The 24,124-nt window shown below is 44.4% G+C and overlaps 1 protein-coding gene across 1 annotated transcript in view; it reads left to right on the top strand.

Moving 5' to 3' along the window:
- Window positions 1–13,398: 13,398 nt before the first annotated feature.
- Window positions 13,399–24,124, top strand: part of thsd7aa (thrombospondin, type I, domain containing 7Aa) — a 771,919-nt gene continuing 761,193 nt past the window's right edge. The window contains exon 1 of the mRNA XM_085988376.1: window positions 13,399–14,089. Coding sequence (XP_085844502.1) covers window positions 13,930–14,089 — 160 coding nt within the window. The 5' untranslated portion in view covers window positions 13,399–13,929. The remainder of the gene's footprint in view (window positions 14,090–24,124) is intronic.

The raw sequence follows: 24,124 nt of genomic DNA, 5'->3' as shown, positions 1-24,124 counted from the left end.
GTGTGTAATCCTGTTTAAAGAGGAACGATACTATGGGAGACAAAGTACTTTCAATCTAAAGCCTAATCCACATACAGCTTAATTTTTTTAATATATATTAATTTCTCCTATTTTTGGAGATGAAATTTTACATTTTCAAAGTTAGGGGCCTGTCGGTCAGAAGAAATACACTCTACAGATATATACGGGATTTAACAGTGCATGGCGCTCATTGGCCTAGAAATTGAGTTTGCGCTGCGCCGGGGCTTAACGCCGGAAATTTAGCGCCGGTGCTAAGTCGCGCTGTGCGCGCCAAAAATTCAGTAGCGCCGCGCCCAAATGGCTGCCGGCGCTACTGAAGGCTGTTTGCGCCTGAAAACTGGCGCTACGCACCGCATTGCGGTGCTATTCCGGCGCTGCGGTGCCCGATGTGGTGCGGCAGGCTCGGGAAGTGCAGGCCTCCTCCTTCAGTTAAGGAGGAGCTGCCTGCACCCGCCCGCTGGCCGGTTAAATCGCCACAAAAATGAGCCCGGCACCTCGGGGAAGTGCCGGGCTCGCAGCCGAGAAGCATCTGTTCCGCAGGGGGGGGGGGGGGGGGGGGGAGTCCGGGGAGGGAGGTGCGGGCAGGCGGCCGGCGGGAAAGCGGCCGGCCGCCGCTCCACCTTTATGCGCCGGCGCAAAGTCGTGTAAGACTCTGTTGCCAGAGTCTTAGTTGCGGCTGCCACGGGCGAGGCGGCCGCAACTGAATTTTGGCGCTGGGGCCCGTCACCACGGCAACCGGGACGCTGCGCACACCGATGACGTCATCGGTGCCGGCGCAGCGCTACCGGTGTAACGCCGATGTTGGGCCCTAGTCAATTTCAAAACCGGCTGTAAGTCCAGCGCAATGCCCTCTAGCGCCGCAAAATGGGCGCTAAGCCCACTCAATTTCTAGGCCATTACGTTGTATGAGAATTAACATTTGTTCTAATCCTGAATGCCAATTCTGAGACACTAATGGAATTAAAAGACTTGGTATCACCCCCAGCATTGAGCTGGAAATGTAGTGACTCTTTACTAGAGTATAGTTATACAGATAAAGCCTTCCTATGGTATGTCAACCAGGTTCCCATTACTAATCTTGAATTTGACAGAGAATCTCAGCAGGCTATTCAATATTGGGGTGGTCACAACCAAGCTTACTATTGACTGTCCTCGCCCAACATCTTCAAACTGAATAGCAGTCAGAAGGGAGAAGTCTGTCTGATTTTCCCTTTCCTTGTCTAGGAACACTCAACCCAATTGTAGCACCCCTATTCATCCCAGCTGAGATCACCTACTGTAGACTGGAGATCAAACTAGGGCCATTCCTGATCATTGTAGCTGTGCAGTTCACTGAGCCTTCAGTGGAGCAAAAAGGATGCCCCTTACAGTGAATATCCCTTTTGATTGTATTATTTTTTAGAAGTACAAAATGTGTCCTTTATGCTTCTGCAGATGTAATAAAAGTAATTTTCCATGAAATGTATGATTTGGAAGCCTATAGATATATAGAACATATTATACAGCAGATTAATGGCCTGACTTTCACCTTTGCAAATACTAATCTTTTAACTGTTCATCTAAAAGGTCACATTAATGCATCAGTATTCATGATAACTACTGGAATCTTGTCAGTGAAAATGTTGCACTTTAGCTCTTTAAGCTGTCCTGTGATATAAATGTAGCATTGCAGTTTTCTAAATAAACAGAAGGTAACTCACCCCAGATTGTTGAATATGGTGGTTCTCTCATAAGTGTGACAGCCTCATAACTCACAAGTGCTGCAGGTGCCAGTGAGTGATGTAGACCTTTCATGCGTGTGAAAGAAGAGCTGGCTCAATAAACCTGACTGAGTTATTCTGTTTATTCTGTCAGGTTTCCTTTTTTTAACAGTTCTATTTAGTGGTGATTGCTCGAACATATGCACAAGAGAAAAGTTATTTCATTCTTGTGTTATTGTTCTCTACATTGACCCCTAATAAAGCAATTCTAGGTCAGGCAATGATCTTAGAGCCGCAGAAATAATATTGTTTTACTATCATAAAGAAACTTTATGAGATACATTTTATTTGAGTACTTCATCTCAGTACCACCACTTGCATAAAGTGCAATTCATATGAGATAGTCCAATTTTTTTTATTCTGTTTGTTGGCTCTAGGTGCTGTATCTCCCCAAATGAATGTTATTTATTTCATTGGGTTACTGATAAGACTGGTGTGCAAGCATACAGAACTTATGATAAAACAGCTTCATTTGCTGCAGGACAGTTAGACTTTTGCTCCTTCATTGTTCTGCAATTAGTTTTCATTTCAGTGTCATTTCCTTCCTACTTTTGTTGGCCCTCTAACTTTGGACTCACGTTGAACTGGGTACCTCCTTTCTTGTCACCCCCTATCCTTACTACACCATATAAATTTCTCGTATTGGCCCAATGTGGTAAACCACTGTCATACCTGTCTGTGTCTGTATGTGTATTCCACTAGGTACAGGTCTGGACATGCCTCGGCTGACTCCTCCCACTATTCCAGGTATATAAGTGACTACCTCCCAGTCCCTTAGTATTCTGGACGGGTCGACCACTCGAGACAAGACCTTCATTCTTTAGTTAATAAAAGCCTGATTGTTACTCGCTCAACTTCAGTCTTTTGAGTAATTGATGGCGCATCAATTTTATTAACTAAATTTTTTATAATGGAGAAGATCCTCACACCAGCATGCCTGGACCTGGACAGTCGGGAAGCGGACGCTTCCACCAAGTTTGCTCACTGGCTCACGTGCTTCGAGACATTCCTGACTGCCTCCACTGCGGTCGAAACGGATGCGGACAAACTGTCTGTCCTGTTCTCCAAGGTGAACCACCGAGTGTACTCAGTCATCCGGGATGCGACCTCGTACACAGCCGCCCTCCAGCTCCTCAAGACCCAGTACGTGCGCCCTGTGAACGAAGTATACGCCAGGCACCTTCTGGGGAGTCGCAAGCAACAACCTGGGGAATCGACTGAGGAATACCTCCAAGCACTGTCCGTGCTTGGCCGGGCCTGTGGGTGTAAGGCGGTAACGCCCACTAAGTACACGGAGGAACTGATCCGGGATGCCTTCGTAGCGGGCCACAGGTCCAACTACACCAGACAGCGACTGCTGGAGCAGAGTGACCTCACCCTCGACAAAGCCTCCGAAATCGCACTAACGCTGGACGCAGCCTTCCGGGGCATGGATGCCTACTCCTCTGCACCGTGGACGCCGCGGGGAACGACAACCTGGGACACGGTAGGACAGCCCCATAGCACCGTGCCACCCCAGCCACAGCCCAACAACGGCCCAACTACCGCAGCAGTGTCCCAAAGCCAGACAGCAGTATCCCAAGGCCAGAAATGCTACTTCTGTGGCCAGGCCAAACACCCCAGAGCGCGCTGCCCGGCGAAGAATGCAACCTGCTCGGGCTGCGGGAAAAAGGGACACTACGCCAGCGTCTGCAAGGCCAAAGCCACCCCGAACGCCAGCAGCGCCGCGTGTGGGCCGTGCGAGCCGCCATCTTGGGCCTCCCCAGCCATGTGCGAACCACCGCAGCAGCAGCCATCTTGGACGACTCCAGCCACATGGGAATCATGGGCGCCGCCATCTTGGACACCAGCCGGGACGCAGCAGACCGCCAACCCCCCCCCATCTGATACTCGCAGCGACACACCGACCCCTACGCTGGCCTCTGTGACGCTGGACCAAACGAGACCGCACCAGCTAGCTCGGTCCAAAATGGACGTTAAGGTAAACGGCCATGCAATAAACTGCCTTTTTGACTCCGGGAGCACAGAGAGCTTCATCCACCCCGACACGGTGCGGCGTTGCTCTCTCCCAGTCCTGCCTGCGCACCAGCGGATTTCTATGGCCTCCGAGTCCCAGTCAGCGGACATTGGCGGCTACTGCGTGGTGACACTAGTAGTAGACGGGACTGTGTTCAATAATTTTAAACTCCTGGTCCTGCCCGACCTCTGCGCTGCCGTTCTACTGGGGTTGGATTTCCAGTGCCACCTCAAAAGCGTTACGATGGCGTACGGTGGCCCCCTCCCCCCACTCACAGTCCGCAGCCAGCAGCCTCCAAATTGCCCGCCGCGCACTAGATGCAACCTCTCCACACTCAGAGTCCCACCCCCCCCACTGTTTGCTAACCTCACCCCCGACTGTAAGCCCATCGCCACAAAGAGCAGGCGATACAGTGCCGGGGACAGGGTTTTCATCAAAACCGAAGTGGAACGGCTCCTGAAGGAGGGGATTATTGAGGGCAGCTCCAGCCCCTGGCGAGCCCAGGTTGTGGTCGTTAAGACCGGCGAGAAACAACGCCTGGTCATCGACTACAGCCAAACAATAAACCGCTACACCCTGCTGGACGCCTACCCACTCCCCCGCATAGCTGACATGGTCAACCAGATCGCGCAGTACCGCGTCTTTTCGACCATTGACCTGAAATCAGCGTACCACCAGCTCCCCATCAGCCCTGAAGACCGCCAGTATACTGCTTTTGAGGCAAACGGCCGCCTCTATCACTTCCTTAGGGTTTCCTTCGGCGTTACCAACGGGGTCTCCGTCTTCCAAAGGGAGATGGACCGGATGGTCGATCAAAACGAGCTGCAGGCCACTTTCCCTTACCTAGATAATGTGACCATCTGCGGCCATGACTTGCAGGACCATGACGCAAACCTCGAGAAATTCCTCCGCACCGCCCAACTCCTGAACCTGACATATAACAAGGAGAAGTGCATATTCCGCACAGACCGCCTCGCCATCCTTGGCTGTGTTGTAGAACACGGGGTCATCGGTCTTGTACCGGCCTTGTACGAGATCTTGTACCGGCCTGGGAAGCTCAATGAACCCCCAGATGCCCTATCGCGTGGCACCTGCGCCAGCGCGCAGATCGATAGGCTGAGGGCCCTCCACAATGACCTCTGCCACCCGGGGGTCACCAGGTTCTTCCACTTCATCAAGGCCCGCAACCTGCCTTACTCCATTGAGGAGGTCAGGACCATGACCAAGAACTGCCAAGTCTGCGCTGAGTGCAAACCGCACTTTTATAGACCAGACAGAGCCCACCTGATAAAAGCCACTCGCCCTTTCGAACGCCTGAGCGTCGATTTTAAAGGGCCTCTCCCCTCCTCCGACCGCAATGTGTACTTCCTCAACATCATTGACGAGTACTCCCGGTTCCCGTTCGCTATCCCCTGCCCGGACATGACCAGTGCCACGGTCATTAAATGTCTGAACAGCCTCTTCACCCTGTTCGGTTTCCCCAGCTATATCCATAGCGACCGGGGCTCATCGTTTATGAGCGACGAACTCCGCCAGTACCTGCTCGCTAGGGGTATAGCCACAAGCAGGACCACCAGTTACAACCCCCGGGGGAACGGACAGGTGGAAAGAGAGAATGCAACTGTTTGGAAGGCTGCCCTACTAGCCTTAAAGTCTAGGGGCCTTCCGACCTCCCGCTGGCAGGAGGTGCTCCCCGATGCGCTCCACTCGATTCGGTCACTTCTCTGCACTGCCACCAATGCCACCCCTCACGAGAAAATGTTTGTCTTCCCAAGGAAGTCCACATCGGGGACATCGTTACCGCCATGGCTGACGTCCCCAGGGCCGGTACTACTGAGAAGACACGTGAGGGCCAATAAAACGGACCCCCTGGTCGAGAGGGTCGACCTCCTCCACGCCAACCCCCAGTACGCTTACATTGCGTACCCGGACGGGCGGGAGGACACAGTCTCCATACGAGACCTCGCACCCTCGGGGACCGCTGTAACCCACTACCCATTACCACCCCCCCCCACGACCCGATATCCAACCCCAGCAGCCGGCTCGCCTTGGACCGTCACCCATGAGGACTACACTCCAGGGCCCCAGCCTACACGGGACGCGACGCCGGAAGCTCCACCACCCCTGCCGTCGCCACGTCGATCACAGCGGCAGACAAGACCTCCGGAGAGACTCCAATACACGAACTTTTAAATACACTTCACCCCGCCGGACTCATTTTTAAACAAGGGGTGAATGTGGTAAACCACTGTCATACCTGTCTGTGTCTGTATGTGTATTCCACTAGGTACAGGTCTGGACATGCCTCGGCTGACTCCTCCCACTATTCCAGGTATATAAGTGACTACCTCCCAGTCCCTTAGTATTCTGGACGGGTCGACCACTCGAGACAAGACCTTCATTCTTTAGTTAATAAAAGCCTGATTGTTACTCGCTCAACTTCAGTCTTTTGAGTAATTGATGGTGCATCACCCATGTAATCTATTCGCTGCGTAAAAAAGTTTTTCCTCATGTCACCTTTGGTTCTTCTGCCAATCACCTTAAATCTGTGTCCTCTGGTTCTTGACCCTTCTGCCAATGGGAACAGTTTCTCTTTATCTACTCTGTCTAGCCCCTTCATAATTTTGAACACCTCTATCAAACCTTCTCTCAACCTTCTCTGCTCTAAGGAGAACAGCCCCAGCTTCTCCAGTCTATCCATGTAACTGAAGTCCCTCAATCTTGTAAATCTTTTCTGTACCCTCTCTAAGGCCTTCATATCCTTCCTAAAGTGCGGTGCCCAGAATTGCACACAATACTCCAGTTCAGGCCGAACTAGTGTTTTATAAAGGTTCATCATAACTTCCTTGCTTTTGTACTCTATGGGCTGGATTTTCATTAAGCTGTTGGGAAGGAGGTGGGACTACAACTTTCGGGTTTTAGTCCCGCCTCCATCAATGTCTGGCCAATCGATGCGATTTTCCCTTGATTGACCTTGCTGAGCCCACCCAGCGGGCTCAGCAGGCCAATTAAGGGCCACCCGGCAACGGGTGATGTCACAGACAGAAATTTCATCTGTCAAGAGTTTTTGACAGATGAAATATCAGCGTTTCACAGCTGTTTGAAGCTGTCAAACACTGACAGTCTGACTTCTAACCTGACTCCTTCTACGCAGACTCAGTTAGAACTGTCACCGGCACTGAAAGCTGAAGGCTGTCACTTTTGACAGATCGCAGCCATTCAGCTTTCAGGTCCGGCTGAGTGATGGACTCCCGACGCCTAGAGGAAGAAAGGCTGTTAAGGTAAGTACAGGTAAGTAAAAATTCTTTACACACTTTAGACACACCAAATACACTTACCTTTGCACTCATGCACCCATCACTCACCTGAACACCGACATCGCAACCCCTCCAAGTCCTTCAACCCGACGGCCCACCTGCTCTAACCTGGCGTGGTTTGGAGCTGTCGGGAATCCCATACGACACCCCTCAAAATAGGGATTAGGCTAAAAACTGCCTGTTAACTACCTGTTAACAGGCAGTTAATTGGCACTAATCCCTTCCCGCCTCGGGTCGGCGGGTCCCAGTGCGGGGCGGGTACCCGCCTCCCTTGAAACTTACGCGGAGGCAGGTTTTGGGCGGGATGGTGTCGGGACCCCCGAATTCGGGATTTTTGCCCCCCCCCGCACGCCTGAAAACCCGCCTCACGGCACACTGAAAATCTGGCCCTATGCCTCTATTTATAAAGCCCAGGATCCCGTATGCTTTTTTAACCGCTTTCTCAACCTGCCCTGCCACCTTCTATGATTTTGCACATATACCCCCAGGTCTCTCTGTTCATGCACCCACTTTATGATTGTACCCTTTAGTTTATATTGCTTCTCCTTGTTCTACCTACCAAAATATCACTTTGCACTTTTCTGCGTTAAATTTCATCTGCCATGTGTCCGCCTATTCCATCAGCGTGTCTATGTCCTCTTGAAGTCTATCACTATCCTCCTCACTGTTCACTATACTTCCAAGTTTTGTGTCATCTGCAAATTTTGAAATTGTGCCCTGTACACCCAAGTCCAAGTCATTAATATATATCAAGAAAAGCAGTGGTCCTAGTACTGACCCCTGGGGAACACCACTGTGTATCTTCCTCCAGTCAGAAAAACAACTGTTCACCACTACTCTCTGTTTCCTGTCACTTAGCCAATTTCGTATCCATGCTGCCACTCTCCCTTTCATTCCATGGGCTTCAACTTTGCTGGCAACCCTATTATATGGCACTTTATTAAATGCCTTTTGGAAGTCCATGTACACCACATCAACCACATTCCCCTCATCCACCCTCTCTGTTACCTCATCAAAAAACTCAATCAAGTTAGTTAAACACAATTTGCCTTCAACAAATCAATGCTGGCTTTCCTTAATTAATCCACACTTGTCCAAGTGACTGTTAATTTTGTCCCAGATTATCGTTTCTAAAAGCTTCCCCACTACCGAGATTAAACTGACTGGCCTGTAGTTGCTAGCCATTCTAAGGCTCTGATTTCTCCTTTTCAATTCCCATCTGACCATGGCCCTTTTCTACGCCCCTTTACATGCATCGTGCTTCTTTCAATTGTCCCACATAATTGTCACGATTCTTCAGCCTATCTTCTCTCCTGTTGCCATCTGGGGTTAAGCCCCTCCAAAGTGAGCTGACAACCTCATTCTGTGTCTTCTTTGCCATCCTCCACCACACCCATTTTGGCACTCGGCATTTTCAACTGCCTTTCCCTCTGCTTCCTATAGCCATCTCACCATCCTGCTCCCCATGGATTAATCTTTGTAACCATCCACTCACCCTTTCATCTAATCTTCCCCATTCCATCCCGACCTAATCCTCATCCTCCTTCAGAATGTCTGTCTCTTGCAAATAAGGTCCTCACCATCCATGACTTCATCCTGGCAGAATCGATACATGTTGTAGCATTCACTGAGACATTACCCACAAGTGATGATTCTTTCCCCTTCACTTAAGCCACCATACTTAATTATACTTTCCATTACTCAAAAAATCCACCCTCAAACCTTCAGTCCCTTCTAACTCACATCCCATCTCCAGGCACATCTGTCATTGCGAAGCCGACCCGACCCGACCGGCAGCGACCCAATGGAAATCATTATCAGGTAGTTTACAGGCACTTAAGAGCCTTTTTTCACTTACTTTTAAAATTTTCCTGGCCAAAGTCATAAATGTTACCAGTGATATAAACAGAAGATGCTGGAAATAATCAGCAGGTCAGGCAGCATCTGTGGAGAGAGAAGCGGAGTAAATGTTTCAGGTTGGTGACCCTTCAGAACTGATTTCAGATTTCCAGCATCCACAGTATTTACCTTTGTATTAATGTTATCTGTGACATTGACCGTGATCTGCTATCTATCCTTATCCACATTAATCTTTCTACCATGGCTCACATAGTTGACCATTCTAATTCTCCTCCACCGACTCTTCTGTTTCCAGCTCCGTGGGACTGCTCTTGCGTGATTTCACTCTTAACTTTTTGAATGCAGCCAGCACATTTCAATAATAGCTTCTCCTCCCTCACCTGCACCTTCACTGCAGGAGTCCCCCAAGGATCTATCCTCCTTTTCCTCATCTATATGTGGTCTCTTGATGATATCATCTGCAGATGTGGGGTCAGTTTCTATATATATGCTGGCAATATTCAACTTTATCTCTCTACAATTTTGCTTGATCCTGCAACCTTATGTACTGTTACACTGCTTGTCTGATATCAAGTTTTGGATGAGCCACAACTTCTTCAGCTGAACATTAGGAAGGCTAAAGCTATTACTTCTGGTGCTGGTCGCAAACTCCAGTCCCTTCACATTGACTCTAACCCCCTCCTGGCCTATCTTTTAGGTTCAGCAAATTCATGCATAACCTTGGTGTCCTATTCTGCCCTGATCTGAGTCAATCCCCATATTCTTTCCATCACCAAATTGTTTGCTTCCACCTCCGTAATACTGCCAACATTGGGCCTACCTTAGCCCCACTGCCATTGAAACCTTTATTCTTGGTTTCATCACCTCCAGACTTAATATTTTATATATGTGTAATTGCTCATATCTTGTACCACACTAAGCTTCTCTGACCCATCACTTCTGTCCTGGCTGATATACACTTGTTGCCTGTTCCCCAATGCATTAAATTAAAAATCTTTGCCCTCATCTTCAAACCCAACCATGGCCTTGCTGCACTCAACCTCTGCAACCTCCTCCAGAGGTTCTGTTCTATATCATTTGATCTTCTGACTTTGGTTGCCTGTACATCCCACCCTCCCTCCATCCCACCATTGATGGCAGAGCTTTCAAGCCTCTAGGATCTGTTCTCTGCAACCCCTTTCCAAGACTCCTTGATCTCTATACTTCCATCTTGTCCTTTAAAATCCTTCTCAAGCAGGGGCCCTAGCCAATATTTATCCCTCAATCAACATCACTAAAAAAAACAGATTATCAGGTCATTATCACATTGCTGTTTGTGGGAGTTTGCTGTGCAGAAATTGGCTGCCATGTTTCCTACATTACCACAGTGACTACACTTCAAAAAAAAAGTACCTCTGTAAAGCACTTTGGGACATCCAGTGGTCGTGACAGGCACTAAATAAATGCAAGTCTTTCTTTTTTTTCCTTTTCAAAAACTCACCCTTTCACCCATGCCTTCAATCACTCCTCCTTAAATCTCCCTCTTGGCTCAATGTTTTCATTCATCTTGTTACTATTCTGTAAAGTGCCTTTGGACATACAATAATTTAAAGGTGCTATTTAAATGTAACTTGTTGATTTTGTTGTTTCAAGGAACCATTTCCTCCTGAATTGCAAACTAGGAAGAAGACAAGAAATCTAAGCTTTTTCTCCTTTTCTCCACTGCTGGAGTTAGCTACTCATGTCAGGGTGCCATGCCACAGCTCTCAACACCCTTGGTTCGTTTACTCAAGCATTCATTCTTCATGAGTCAACCTAGCTAGTGCATGTCCACTATTCAACATAGGGTCCATTATGCCTAACCTCAATCCTGTCCTTATCTGACATCCATACATGTACACGTTCCCAACAATAGGACATGGAGTGGAATTATAGTGTCATACCACCACTCTGGCTGAGATCAGCTATCTCAGCACAAACTAGAGACTTTCCTTGTCTCTATGGGTTAGTACTACACCACATGGTGCACTTATCTATTGAGTCATTGGAAAACACTATCAGTGGCTGAGAGGATCAAATTTTATTTTTGTTCCTTGAATGCCACTTTTTTCTGTCTCTTTTGTGTCAATATGCCTTACTCTTGATCTTTATCGGTTGTTCACTCATTCTCTTTTTTATTCAATTCTATAAAGGGGCTTCCTTATAGCCCAGTTTCCAGTTCTGATGAAGGGTCTTCATCCAACATGTCAACCAATCATTTCTTTTCATAGACACTGAGAGACCTGCTGTGTATTTGCAATATTTTCTGTTTTTATGTAAGTATGCCTACCTCAGATGGGTTGCCTTAAACATATATACTGGCAACACCTTAGGAATTGCACTAATACTGTTCAATGTTTCCAGTCCTCTTGCTACTACTCTGTAATGTGCTTTGGGACATTTTATAATTTAAAGGCATTACATAAACGTAAGTTGTTTTGTTGTTTAGGGAAAACATTTCCTCATGCGTTGCAGATTAGGAAGAGGATCAAAACAGTAACCTTTTCCTGCTTTACCCAACTCCTCTACTAATGCCAGGGAGCCACTGCTGCTAATGATGGGAGAAGAGCATATGACATATAGTTTATATACTGCAAAATAATACTAACGTTATAGACTTTGGCACTTACATCATTTAGCAAGAAGGCAATAAGACAAATTTCTGATGAAGGGTCCCAGACCTGAAACGTTAACTCTGTTTCTCTCTCCACGGATGCTGCCTGGCCTGCTGAGTATTTCCAACATTTTCTGTTGTTATTTCAGATTTCCAGCATCCGCGGTATTTTGCAATTATATTTTATAAGACAAAGTGTTATCTAGCCCTAAAATATGTGCTGCTCTTAAGTGTATAATCACAGGGAAGCTTCTATAAATATATTGGAACATCAGTAGTACATTTCAAATGATGCACTGTTGGCGTACAATTTGTCTCTTGTTTCTTTCCAAAGTGTGATTTTTTTTTAGGATAAGGTCTCCGAGTGCAGTACTGGTGGCAAAAAATTGCTTAGGACTGAGCTGAATAATCAGTTTTAAAAAGTACTCAATCACTCAAACCCTGCTCCACAGAACAGGAGACTGCTAATTGAGTTTAACATTGGCATAAATTTGGCTTTCACACAGTTTAACATTTGGGCAATTGACAGATCGTCATCAGTTAACTGACCAACCTCTGCATCAGAGGCTTAATCTCCCCGAAATTGTGAGCACATTAACAGTGGCCACCATGTGTATTTGAGCTTCTATCAACTGTTTCCTTCCACCTCCACTCCCTCCCCGCCCCACCCCCTCACTCCTCCCATTCTGTTTACTTTGATTACCTGTATTTTTCTGTGCTCTTCCTGTTATTAACTGTTATTTTTGCCTACAAGATTCTTATTGGGTCATGAGTTGAGTAGTTTAACAAACGCCTGCCAAATTACATTGCCAAGCAGTAGAATTGTGAGAATTATTTGCAATTGTGTTTCTGAAAAATGCTGCCCTCACGTTATTTCCTGATCTCCACATTACTCCTAGTTTGCTATTGTCTCCACCTACTTTTACCATAAGGTTTTTATACAACTGTATCAGATTAAAAATGTAGCGTGAACAAACGAACTGCTTCGTGTAATTCCAATCTATTCACATTACTGCTATTGTGGCCAAGGTTCAGTGCACACTTAACCAGACAGCTACTCATTTTATGTGCTAAAATATTTATTTGATAATTGCAGTCACACAATAAAATATCTCCAATTATAAAAAATAATTGTTCGGCACAGCTCTTTTTTAACTTAGAGAAAGTCATCCAGGTCTAAAAAGGGATGAATAATGTATAAAAAACCATCATTGCTAACCTAATTCACGTTGTTTTAAAAGTGTTTTAGTCCACAATGTTGCAATACACAAAACAATAATGTACTGCTGATAAAGATATTACTGTAGTGTACAGCCCAGGACTGGTCTGGCTTTCAAAGGCTGCAAAGCTACTGGGGCTTCCGCTTTGTTACCACGTTCTAACTGGGATGCTTAAAATCAGCAACAATACACATTCTTACTCTCCTCCTCTATCGGGCGATAATCTCTTGATTGTTGCTTGTTTCTGACAGTCGACGAAAGGTAATCCACACTTGCTTATCTGGGGTAATCATATGGACACGGTGGCAGGCTTTCTGAGCCCTTAATTCCCTCTTAGAGGTGAAAAGTGGTAGATAAACAAAAGGGAATTTATCGCACTCTCGTTGCTAATTTGCAGTGGTGTCAGAATATTTAAATAGGCGGTGGATGGGATTGATTTGATCGATGCTTTTTAATTTAATACATTTGAAAAGGATGGATCTAGGGAGTTTTTTTTACAAAATGACAGACCTCCCAGGGGAGGGCGACTGAAATCCACCCCTCCTCGCACCTACCCACCTCTGAATAGCACCGTGGTTTCATCATTTGACTTTCTTGCTGCTGTGAGATGCAGGTGCAGACACGCATATATCCGTGTGCCTTCCCACATGGTTATATGAGTGTAGACAGCAGTATTAGGCAGCATATCTAGGCAGTGGCATTACAGCATTTGTTTCTTTCTCTCCGTGCAGCTGGTGTGAATGACTTGCCGCCGCCTACAAGACCCGAATGACCCGCTGCATCAGCCGGAGCCCCGCGTGGACAGCTGCTTCCCTCAGCTGATTGAAACCTGCCGCTAGTCACTGACTTGGAAGGAAAGGAAACGGTTGCAGCTCAGGTCATTCTTGTTTTCTGATGCCAGGCATCTTATTTTCCACATTCGGGCAAGCAAGATATCCGGAGAAGGACTCTCTGCATCCACAGTGCGTGGCGGATTCCCAGCAAGAGGAATAAGATAGAGAGAGAGAGAAAGGAAAGAGACATTAATAACAGGGCAAGGGTTATAATATCCTTTGTCTTCCGAACTGGAGTCACACTGAAGCAGGCAGGTGATTCTGGAGCTATGAGACTGAGAAGGAAAAGCACCGCTTCATTCAGATGTTCAAAGAACTGCGCAGCTTCAGCACAATGCATTGGTGTGATGTTAACCCTGGTCTTTGGGATCTGGAATGTTAAGGCAGAAGCAGAAGAAGAGTTTCAATCTGTGTATGTGTGGAAACCAGGTAGGACAGATATAATAAAGGCTCTCAATCATTTCTGTACTAGATTACACACGAAAATGCTTTAAATGTTTGGGGTACAGTAATTTTCAGTGTTCCCTCTTGGATACTTTTGCAAAGTATTTTAGAATTTTATTTGGGATGAGATGAGATATATTTAGTTTGCTTGTTTATAGTCCATGCTCCTGCCCTGCCGGATACTTATTTCTACCATCTACCTGACATCCCAAGCAGGAGGGTGTGTTGTTTTCGGATCACAGATTTCTCCATGGCGAGTGACATTCCCATTCTGTGATCAGTCAGCAGGAAGTCTATTTCTGCAGAGCTGAGACGGAGCAACGAGTGCTCCATCTGGCAGCCCAGCCAAGTGCCAGCATAAACATGCACACCGAACAGAGTCAGTGATGACCACGAGTAGGATTTGTTCTCAAATCATCAGAGTTGGGAGTCCCTGCTTGATCGGTGAAGCTATGTGTCTCTGTATTGTAAAACATTTAGAAAATAGGTTATGAAGTATTTGCATAACAGGATGTGCGTTAGCTAACACGTGTGAGCAGATCACTACATCAGGCTAAAAATATGACAATTTATACTTAATGGTGTCATTATACATCTCTCACCTTCATGCAATGTGGGTTTAGTAGATTATTGGTGTGATGGTGGTAGTATAATTGAGAAGCTTGATCTCCAATCTAACCCTTGATGCACTGAAAACAAAGGGATAACATTTCCAGGGATTGCTCCGATCTTCTGCTGTAACTTCGGCGGAAATCCTGGCAAAATGGCGTAAACAGCGGGAGAACTCACACGGAAATGTTACCCCACGTGGAGTAAGAGCACCTCTGGTAGGTAGTCTCACACTACTCGACCTTGGTGCCAAATGTAATATACTTTTCAATTATTTTAACACTGAGAGTGCTCTTCTCCACGGTCAGCATGTGAGGCTCATCTGGTAGCATAACTCGGGTCTGCCAACTGCACATTTGCATTATAGATAGACCAGTTTGAGACCAGTATCTGTAGTGCAATGGTACCCTAGGGGTAATTTCATCAATCCCATACTGCCAGCTCGTAGGGAGCACAGGTTGAAGAATTGGTTCTACAGTTTTGTAACCTTAACCCTGACCCATGCTTCCTTTAAGCACAACTCCTTACTGCGAGTGCGGGATCAGTGAATTTTGCTATAAGTGTCAGTAACAGGGAGAAGTGTCTGTCATTTTTGCAGTTTTGTAAATCTCTCCTTATTAGATGCGAACACAAGACGTCAAGTTTGTGCTGAAGCATTCACATGGCAAGCATTAACCAATGATAATTGCCGTATACCTTGAACAAAAATTCCCGCTGCCATCCAGTAACACAGACTGATCAATTTACAATTATACCTATACCCTGCATTTTTAAACAAACTGCAGCTTGCCAGGAGTTCAATAAGATTCTGATGCTGTCTTTTATCTGTTGCTGTCATTAGTCCAGAACAAAAATCCTACATAGTATGTGCTAAGCAAAAACGTTCTCAAATACGACATAATCACCCTTACTTGATCCAAATCAGCTGTGTTTCAACTCGGTAGGTGGTCATAGCATTACAATGCATAGCTGTGGAATAATTTTCACAGCTATTATGAGTTATTCTGTACTAAAGCCAGGGATGAATGCTGGAAGCAAAGTCCCAGTCTAATGGATATTAAGGATGAGGGTTGAATTTCAAGTTTGAATTCAGAAAATACAAATTTAGATAGCCCCCAATCTGAATTGGGATTTCAAACATCAGCGTCTGTCTCTGTAAATTAGACAGAATCTGAGTACCTGTCAGATATCAGACTTTCTTATTCAACAGGATCTGCCGTGAAGAGTGCCTGCAAGCTAAGACATGACAAATCAGGAATATAAAGGCATGGAATTTTGTGTGACGGGGCATCAAATGTGAAGTGGTTTGGGTGGGTAGGACAGAATTTGTCGTGGCACTTGATTAAGCCAAGTCACCACGCCTTTTCCTGCCCATTGGAAATTTTGGTTGAGTTGGGGGTGGACATATAATGATGGACCAAACAAATGAGGAAAATATCTCGTACAACAAATGTCCCATCAATTGTGTCCTAGCAATGCTGGATGCAAGGAATACTTGTACATCAGTGGCATCCAGCATTGCAAAAAGCCTCGGGGTGGGAGGGAATGAAAAGTTTAGCAGGATGGCATTACCAAAATTAGCGGAATGAGGAAGTGAAGAATTAAAAAAAAACGATTCTTGTTCCTAAGTCCATGTAGGCCCACTTATTCTACAGTTAGATGCTGCAGCAAAATACCTCCCCTCAGCTGAGATGTACATTCTATCAGTGCCATAACTGGCACCAGCACACGCCCACATATGCAAATGTCCCAATAGCATTTCTGGTCTCTTATCTGTACAGCCTGGAATTTATGTTATAATACTGTTATAAAGGTTAGACTCAGCATACAAAGGGTTAACCCCCAGAGATAGAACATTATTGGACATTTAAAGCCATTTAGAATGTTAGTTAGAATTGATCCTGGGTGGGTCCCCAGATGGATCTGCCATCAAACGGTGTACTTTTGTAAACAAAAAATAAAATTCTGCAGATGCTGCAAATCTAAAAATAAAAACAGAAAAATCTGGAAATACTTAGCAGCTCAGGCAGCACCTGTGGAAAAATAGCAGTCAACCTTTCTGGCCTTAAGATCCTTCCACAGGACTAGGAAGGGTCTCAAGGTCTGAAATGTTGATTGCTATTTTTCCACAAATGCTGCCTGACCTGAACATTTACAGCTTTTTCTGTGTGTACTTTTGTATGTTGATACTGGCTTTGAGATAATGGATGTCATTAGTTTTGGTGCTAAGTATTTATTACCATTATGATAAATGTTGTTTATTGTTAACACATAAATGTGCCAAGAGAATCCACATCAAAAGCATACCATTTCATTCAAGGTAGTAACTTTGGCAGCTTAGAGGGCCATTCCTCAGTACATAGAGTTGAGGGACTGTTTTTCTCTTTGTCACTCTGGGGTCAGTATGAGCCTCTCCAATATGGAGAGAGAATATCCAGGCTGAAGAATAAATATGTACAGCTTGCAACAGAGGAACACATGACCAGTTAACTTAGGAACAGTTATCTTGAAAGTGGTTTTCACCTGGAACAGTGACAAAGTTGCATATTTTTATTATTTTTATAGTATAAAGAAATAGATGAATCTTACTGAAAACTATATTCTGTTCATTCAAGTATTTCATGTAAGATTAACCTGTTTGTTGATTTATAATTGTGCTTCATCTCACTAGAAATGCTTTTCAGTCCGCCTTCTGTAAAGACAGGGGAATGCATGTGGCAGCATGTCAGAGATCACAGGACCCAGTATACACAACAAGCGGTCTATGTTATGATCCTTGGGTCACATTGTCATTCATATATTGGGTAGCAAAGCTACTTTCTGAATCATAGGTGATGTGAGGTCCACTTACAGGAGTGATGGGTGATGCTGAACACAAAAGAATATCTAGTGAGAGCTGTGAGTTTTGTAACAGCCCCAAACCCCAGCATATAGGCTGGGGTCAGTGACACACCCACGGGACAAGCTGTAGTTCCACCCCACCCTAGAGCTGCATTCAAAAGGCCTCCTCTGAAACTTATGGTTCACCTGCCTTTTCAGCCTTAGGCAGATGCTGAATTTGACAGAAAACAATATTTTCCTCCCCTATCCATATGTCCAGATCGCCCCTTATTGAGCCAAATTTTGATACTTTCAAAGTAATCTGATGTGGTCCAGTTTGGATTGCTACTTTGGATTAGTGCTTATCTCCATTAGATAGAGGCCCACCACTTGCACAGGTCTAAAGTTGGCCATCAATTTTTCTGTTTATTTCGGCATATGACATTGTTGAGGGTAACAGAATTGCTGTTTTCAGTTAATTCAAAACAATGAAAATGTCATGGAGATGGAACAACAATTTCACTTAATTTCCCATCTAGTGATGGTGATTTCCTTCCAGCCAATATTCAAGCCCAAAACCTGTCCCATATTACTCCTTACTTACCATCATTAGGAAAAGTATAACCCATTAGATGAAGTATTGTATGCTACAGGGATAGATGAACTGTTAAACTGAGAGTAGTTTTATTTTCACTTGGATTGGATCATTTTGCAACTACATGGTACACTTAATAAACAAATTACTTACCACCAAGAAAGCTAATCTGAAGAAGGATTTGAATTTTTTTAGCTTTTCATTTGCATGTTGAGAACAAAACAAAGCAAATGTTCTGCCACTTGATACTTCTGGTTTATTAGCTAAAATCTAAACAGTAGAAGATTTCAGAAGTTTGTTTAAGGACCTAATTGCAGTTGAAGGACATTGGCCGTGATTTCGCTGACTGAGATGGGTTGGTGTCGTGGTCCCAGTCTACTGCCTACTGCAGCCCACATGCTCCAAGTGATTTTTCGTTGATTGGGTTTGTTAAGGTTGCGAGGTTCCCGGCCAATTAATAGGAAGCGGGTCTGATGACGTCATTTAATGACGCTTCATCAGCCGGTTTCCTTAAAGGGGTCATGTCCAAATTGATCTTGACAGTTCTGCTGTCAGTATTCGACAGCATTGAGGTGCTGCAAACACTGACAAGCACTGCACAAAGATGCACGGCTGCACCCAGGCTCTCCCATGACTCCCTCCATATGCTTATGGAGGGAGTCACAGCACGCAGGGAGCTTCTTTTCCTTTCCCACAGGTGGAAGAGACCTCCCCAAGAGACCAACACAGCCTGGTTGCACATTGCACAGGAGGGCACAAGCAGGGATGCCGTCAGGAGGATCAGGCTGCAGTGACGCAAGCATTTCAATGATCTCAGTAGATCACGAAATGTTACTGTCAAGCCACACTCAACCTCATCCTCCTATGCCACTTACCACATCCCCATCACTCTGCCTTCCCTACCCTACTCCTACACACCTTTGCTCAAACCAACTTACCTTGCACCTCCACTAATCCCTCTCTATCTACATTATCACTTCCCCATCTCACTAGCCACCGCTCACACTCACCTTCATCCTACTGCAAGCATACGAACTAACAACACACAAGGGTAGGCACTTTGGTGGTTTAGCCAATATTCATGTGAAGTTTCTGTTAATGTGTTGTCAAACATTGAAATCTATATTTTCAATACTTTACCTTATTGGACAGATCTGTGCTCACCTTTGGAAGTGTCTTAGTGAGTTCCAGTGAATGTTGAGACATAACTTCCGCCTCCCTCAACCCCTCCATATGTCTATGTCTATGTTGTCAGACTGCTTGTCTGAATTCCAGACTTGGAAAGGCAACTATTTTCTACGATTGAACATTGGGAAGACTAATCTACTGGAATTTTTTGAGAATGTAACTGGTAGAATAGATAAGGGAGAACCAGTGGATGTGGTGTATTTGGACTTTCAGAAGGCTTTCGATAAGGTCCCACATAAGAGATTAGCGTGCAAAGTTAAAGCACACGGGATTGGGGGTAAGGTACTGTCTTGGATAGAGAACTGGTTGGCAGACAGGAAGCAAAGAGTTGGACCAGAAAGTTTGCAACATCAGCATCCTACTCAACCCCAAGATGAGCTTCCGACCTCCTTAATTTCACCTCCTTAACATCATCCACCTCTGCCACTGCCTCAACCCATCTGCTGCTGAATGTCTCACCCATGCATTTGTCACCTCCAGACTCAATTATTCCAATGCACTCCTGGCTGGCCGCCCATCCTCTAAGCTCTTAAAACTTTAGCTCATCCAAAACTCTGCTGCCTTTAGACTATCCCACACCAAGTCCAGCTCACCCATTACCCCTGTCCTCACTCTGAATGCCTCATTAAAATTCTCATTCTCATGTTTAAACTCCTTCATGACCTTGCCCCATCCTAGCTCTGTAACCTCTTCTAGCCCTGCGACCACCATCTACCACCGCTCCAGAACTCTCCATTCCTGCAACTATGGCCTCTTGTGCATTCCCCCCTCTCTTCACTCCACCATTGGCGGCCATGCCTTCAGGTGTCTAGGCCTCATTCTGTGGAATTCCCTCTCTAACCCTCTCTGCCTCTCCACTTTCCTTTCCATTAAGACCCTCCTTAAAACCCACCTCTTTGGTCACCCCTCTTAATACCTCTTTTGGCTCGGCATCTGTTTTTGATTATGCCTTTTAAATGTCTTGGGATGCTATTCTACAATAAAAGCACTATAACAACAACAAGAACAACTTGCATTTATATAGTGCCTTTAACATAGTATAACATTCCAAGGTGCTTCACTGGAGCGTTATCAAACAACATTTGACACCACGCTACATAAGGAGGTATTAGGACAGGTGAATGGGTTAGATTTTAAGGAGCATCTTATAGGAGGAGAGAGAGGTAGTGAGGCAGAGAGGCTTAGTGAGGGAATTCCAGAACTTAGGGCTTAGTCAGCTGAAGGCACGGCCACCAATGGTGGAGTGATTCAAATCGAGGATGTGCAAGAGGCCAGAATTGGAGGAGTGCAGTGATCTTAGAGGGTTGTTGGCCTGGGAGGAGGGTACAGAGATAGGGAGGGGTGAGGTCATGGAGGGATTTGAAAACAAGGATGAAAATTTTAAAATCAAGGTGTTGCCAAATGCAGTGTAGAAAAAGTACATTTTAAAAGCCTATTTTTGCGCTGGTGTTTCCTTTATTTTTTGCTTGTTTTGAATTGCTCATTATGGATATAAATCTTATTTGTTAGGTGGAATTTGTATTTTGAAAATGATTTGGTAGCACAAGTAAGTGATCATCCCTCAGGCGCATCTGAAAACTGGAAATAGAAGCTACGGTAGCTGTAACAATGTTTTAGAAATTTAACCCAAAGTAATAGCTAACATTACTTTGTTTTGCTAACATTAATTAATTAGAAGTGTTAACAACTTGATTTGCAGTCACTACATAACTAGCAAAGAACAACTGATCCTAGGCAGAGCAGAAAATCTCTTCTGCACACCATGATTATTTTTTTACTATAATTCCACCTAGTTAGAATTTGCAATTTTATGTATTTGCATTTCCATATAGTGTATAGTTTGGAGTAGTTTTAGTTTACTAATTTAGACAGACATTAATTTCAATTAGATTTAGAATTTAATTACATTTAAACAAAATCCCATCACTCGCATGAAGAAGGGTTCTTTGTGATCTTGAAATCCAGGACATGCACCACAGTCTTTCATTTCAATTTAGTGAGGTAGGAAGGGGCAGGTCTGATGTGGACAGCAAAGTGGAAGTGACTGCAGTGGTAGTTTGATGAATTTGTGTTCCCGGTGCCGAGCCTCACACACTGGGAGCGCATGTTGGGAATTTAGCCAGGTAACTCTTGCTCATGATTTTCCATTCCTTTTTTAAATTGTTGGAGGTGGGAGGGTGCACACCTGAACTCCTGGAAAGTGTTCCCAGCAGGCAAGACTCCATGCCAGGGATGTGAACTCATGAAGTTACACCTCATAAACCAGATCTTAGACTGCTTTTATAAAAATGCTACATAAAAAATCTGTGTTAATATTCAAAATATCAAAAATTATCAACCACTCCAGCAGAATTAATGATAGTTTTTGACACATATAATGATGAATATGCTAACCTACATGGCACTATCTACCATACTCATTATTTATTATTTTACTAGTGACGTATTGTTACAGGTTTTAAAATGCTCCTTTAGAGTTTTAATTTAAAATTTTGTTAAATTCCTATATTATTGGATGGAGGTCAAGGCAAAATCTTGAAGTACAGATTGAGCGTCCCAAATCCGGAGTTCCAGAATCCAGAATGTTCCGGAACCTGGGCTCCGGGACGATAGGTGGCAGGGGTCTGGAATTCGTAAAATGTTCTGGAATCCGGACACCCTGAGGGAGGCTTACCAAAAACCGTAAATAGCGCAACCTGGGCCCAGACATTTCTGGACTCGGCACGTGTTTCTGATGTCCGAAGTCCGGAAAACCCGAAAACTGGCTTGGCCTCGGTCCCAAGGTTGCCGGCTTCAAGATGCTCAACCTGTATAAGCTAAAAGTTATGCCTAGAAATGTTGATTTAAAGTTGAATTTGAACACATAAGCCTAGAAGCTATCGTTAACCAATATTAGCAAAGGCGAACTTAACATGTTTGTGTGACATTTATTTGTCTGCTATTTTAGTGGTGTTAACCCATTTTATATGAACAGGTTAATGTATGCATTAAAATATTGGACTAAAGAATGTCAAATGAATGTGCTAAATGTTCATTGCTAATATCAGCAACTGTAATTTATAGGTTATACAATTGAACTTAACTATAATGTCCTTTTTATATGGAATGTTTAATATTAAATATGACTTGAATGGTTTCTACCATATTTGCATCATGTTTCTACATGGGATGATAAAGTTTAATGTCAAAAAGGAAACATCTGCTGAAAATCACATAAAATAAATCAACTTAAAGAAAGTAATAATGTTGCTCACAGTGTTCAAGAATCAGAAAGAACAGTAAAGTATGAAGATAAATTATAAATTATTCATTCAACTTTGTTGATAGAATATATTGTTCCTATGTTTTCTATTTGTCCCCCCACTACCACCCTACTCCTTTCTTTTCTCCTTTGGGCAGACTGGACAAATTGACCTCACTCATTTAGTCAATCACTCAGTTCTTCCCATCTACTGATGGGGCTTTACCTTTAGGAGTGAGCGCCATCTTCTATCTCAGGCCTTCTTTGTTCCATCTTCCCAGTTGGTCAATTTGTCCAATGTCCTCTTCAATGTCAACCAAAAAGAACATTCTTTCTGGCTCACTGGAATTTCACTGCCACACAATAGCAAACTGTATAGTGCTCTGGTGTCATTTTGTTGAATTACATCAAGTATGTAATAGCATTGTTGCAATAATCCTAGCTGACAACAATTACAAAGGGCACACAGACTGAGAAGGGAATTGTTTGGGCTGGAATATATTTGGGTTTAAGAGAAAATATTGCCAGAGCTAAGAGGAACTGGAGAAGATTGAAGCACAGTCATATTGTTAGCGTTGAGAAGTGAATAGAGACCACATGGAGTTAATAATTAGTATTCTGTGCAGATATGAATGCTGAATCAGTGGATTTACAGCTTACAGTTTACAAATGCAACCTTGTGTCCTACTTGGGTGAAAGGTCAACAGCACAATGATTCCATTGTGCTGACTGTCATGTGTAAGGCTGCTTTTTATTATTTAAAAAATATTTTTTTCCGTCTCTATTTTGTTAATAATGAATGCTTCTTTCAATACCAACAAAATTTGTGTGGTCTCAGATTGGTATCTGCACAATGTGCCTGTCAGACAGATGATAATCCTCATTTGTGTAGTGGCGTATGCCCTTTGATTAACCTTTCATAATTTTTTTAAGAATTGTTTACACAAATAACTATTGTCTGCTAGTGATAAAACTGCACTACTGGATCTAATTTTCATGTCTATGTGTCAGGGCCGAGGTCAGATATGAGTAGATGGCTTGGTACCTCAGTGATAACAGGGTACCTCAAAGAGACTGTCACAGCGAAGAGCCTAACAATGTGGTGAATGAGGGGAGGATGTAACTAGGGGAAGATAGCTGGGAAAATATTCATTTGTTCTGAGAGTAAAGTGATCCATTATTTAATCATCCAATAATGTTACCTAATTATGGTACAACACTTTCTTAGTTTAAAGGACAAATTTGGGTGAACTTTTAGGTCACTTCAAAAACCACCAGGAATAGCTTCAGCATAGTCATTCCCTAAATGTCCATGATACTGTAATGAGACTAATACAGTTGAAATAGCTTCCAGTAGGAAATAAGGTGAGCATTCTATGCCCCAGAATTGTTCCTACTTAATGCCTGGGACTTTAGATCAAGAAGAAAGAAAAGGGGAAAAAGGCATTTATGTAGCACTTTATTTCTTCTTTCAGAAATAGTTCAAAGCACTTCACATTGAATGAATTACTTTGCAGTGTAGATGCTATGCAGGTAAACCTGGCAGCATTTGCTTACAGCAAGATTT

The sequence above is a fragment of the Somniosus microcephalus genome, chromosome 5, assembly GCF_052327205.1.
Source record: "Somniosus microcephalus isolate GS21.2 chromosome 5, FLI_Smic_1.0, whole genome shotgun sequence".
NCBI lineage: Eukaryota > Metazoa > Chordata > Chondrichthyes > Squaliformes > Somniosidae > Somniosus > Somniosus microcephalus.
The sequence above is the reverse complement of the archived record's forward strand: the minus strand, read 5'-3'. Positions and strand labels throughout refer to the sequence as shown.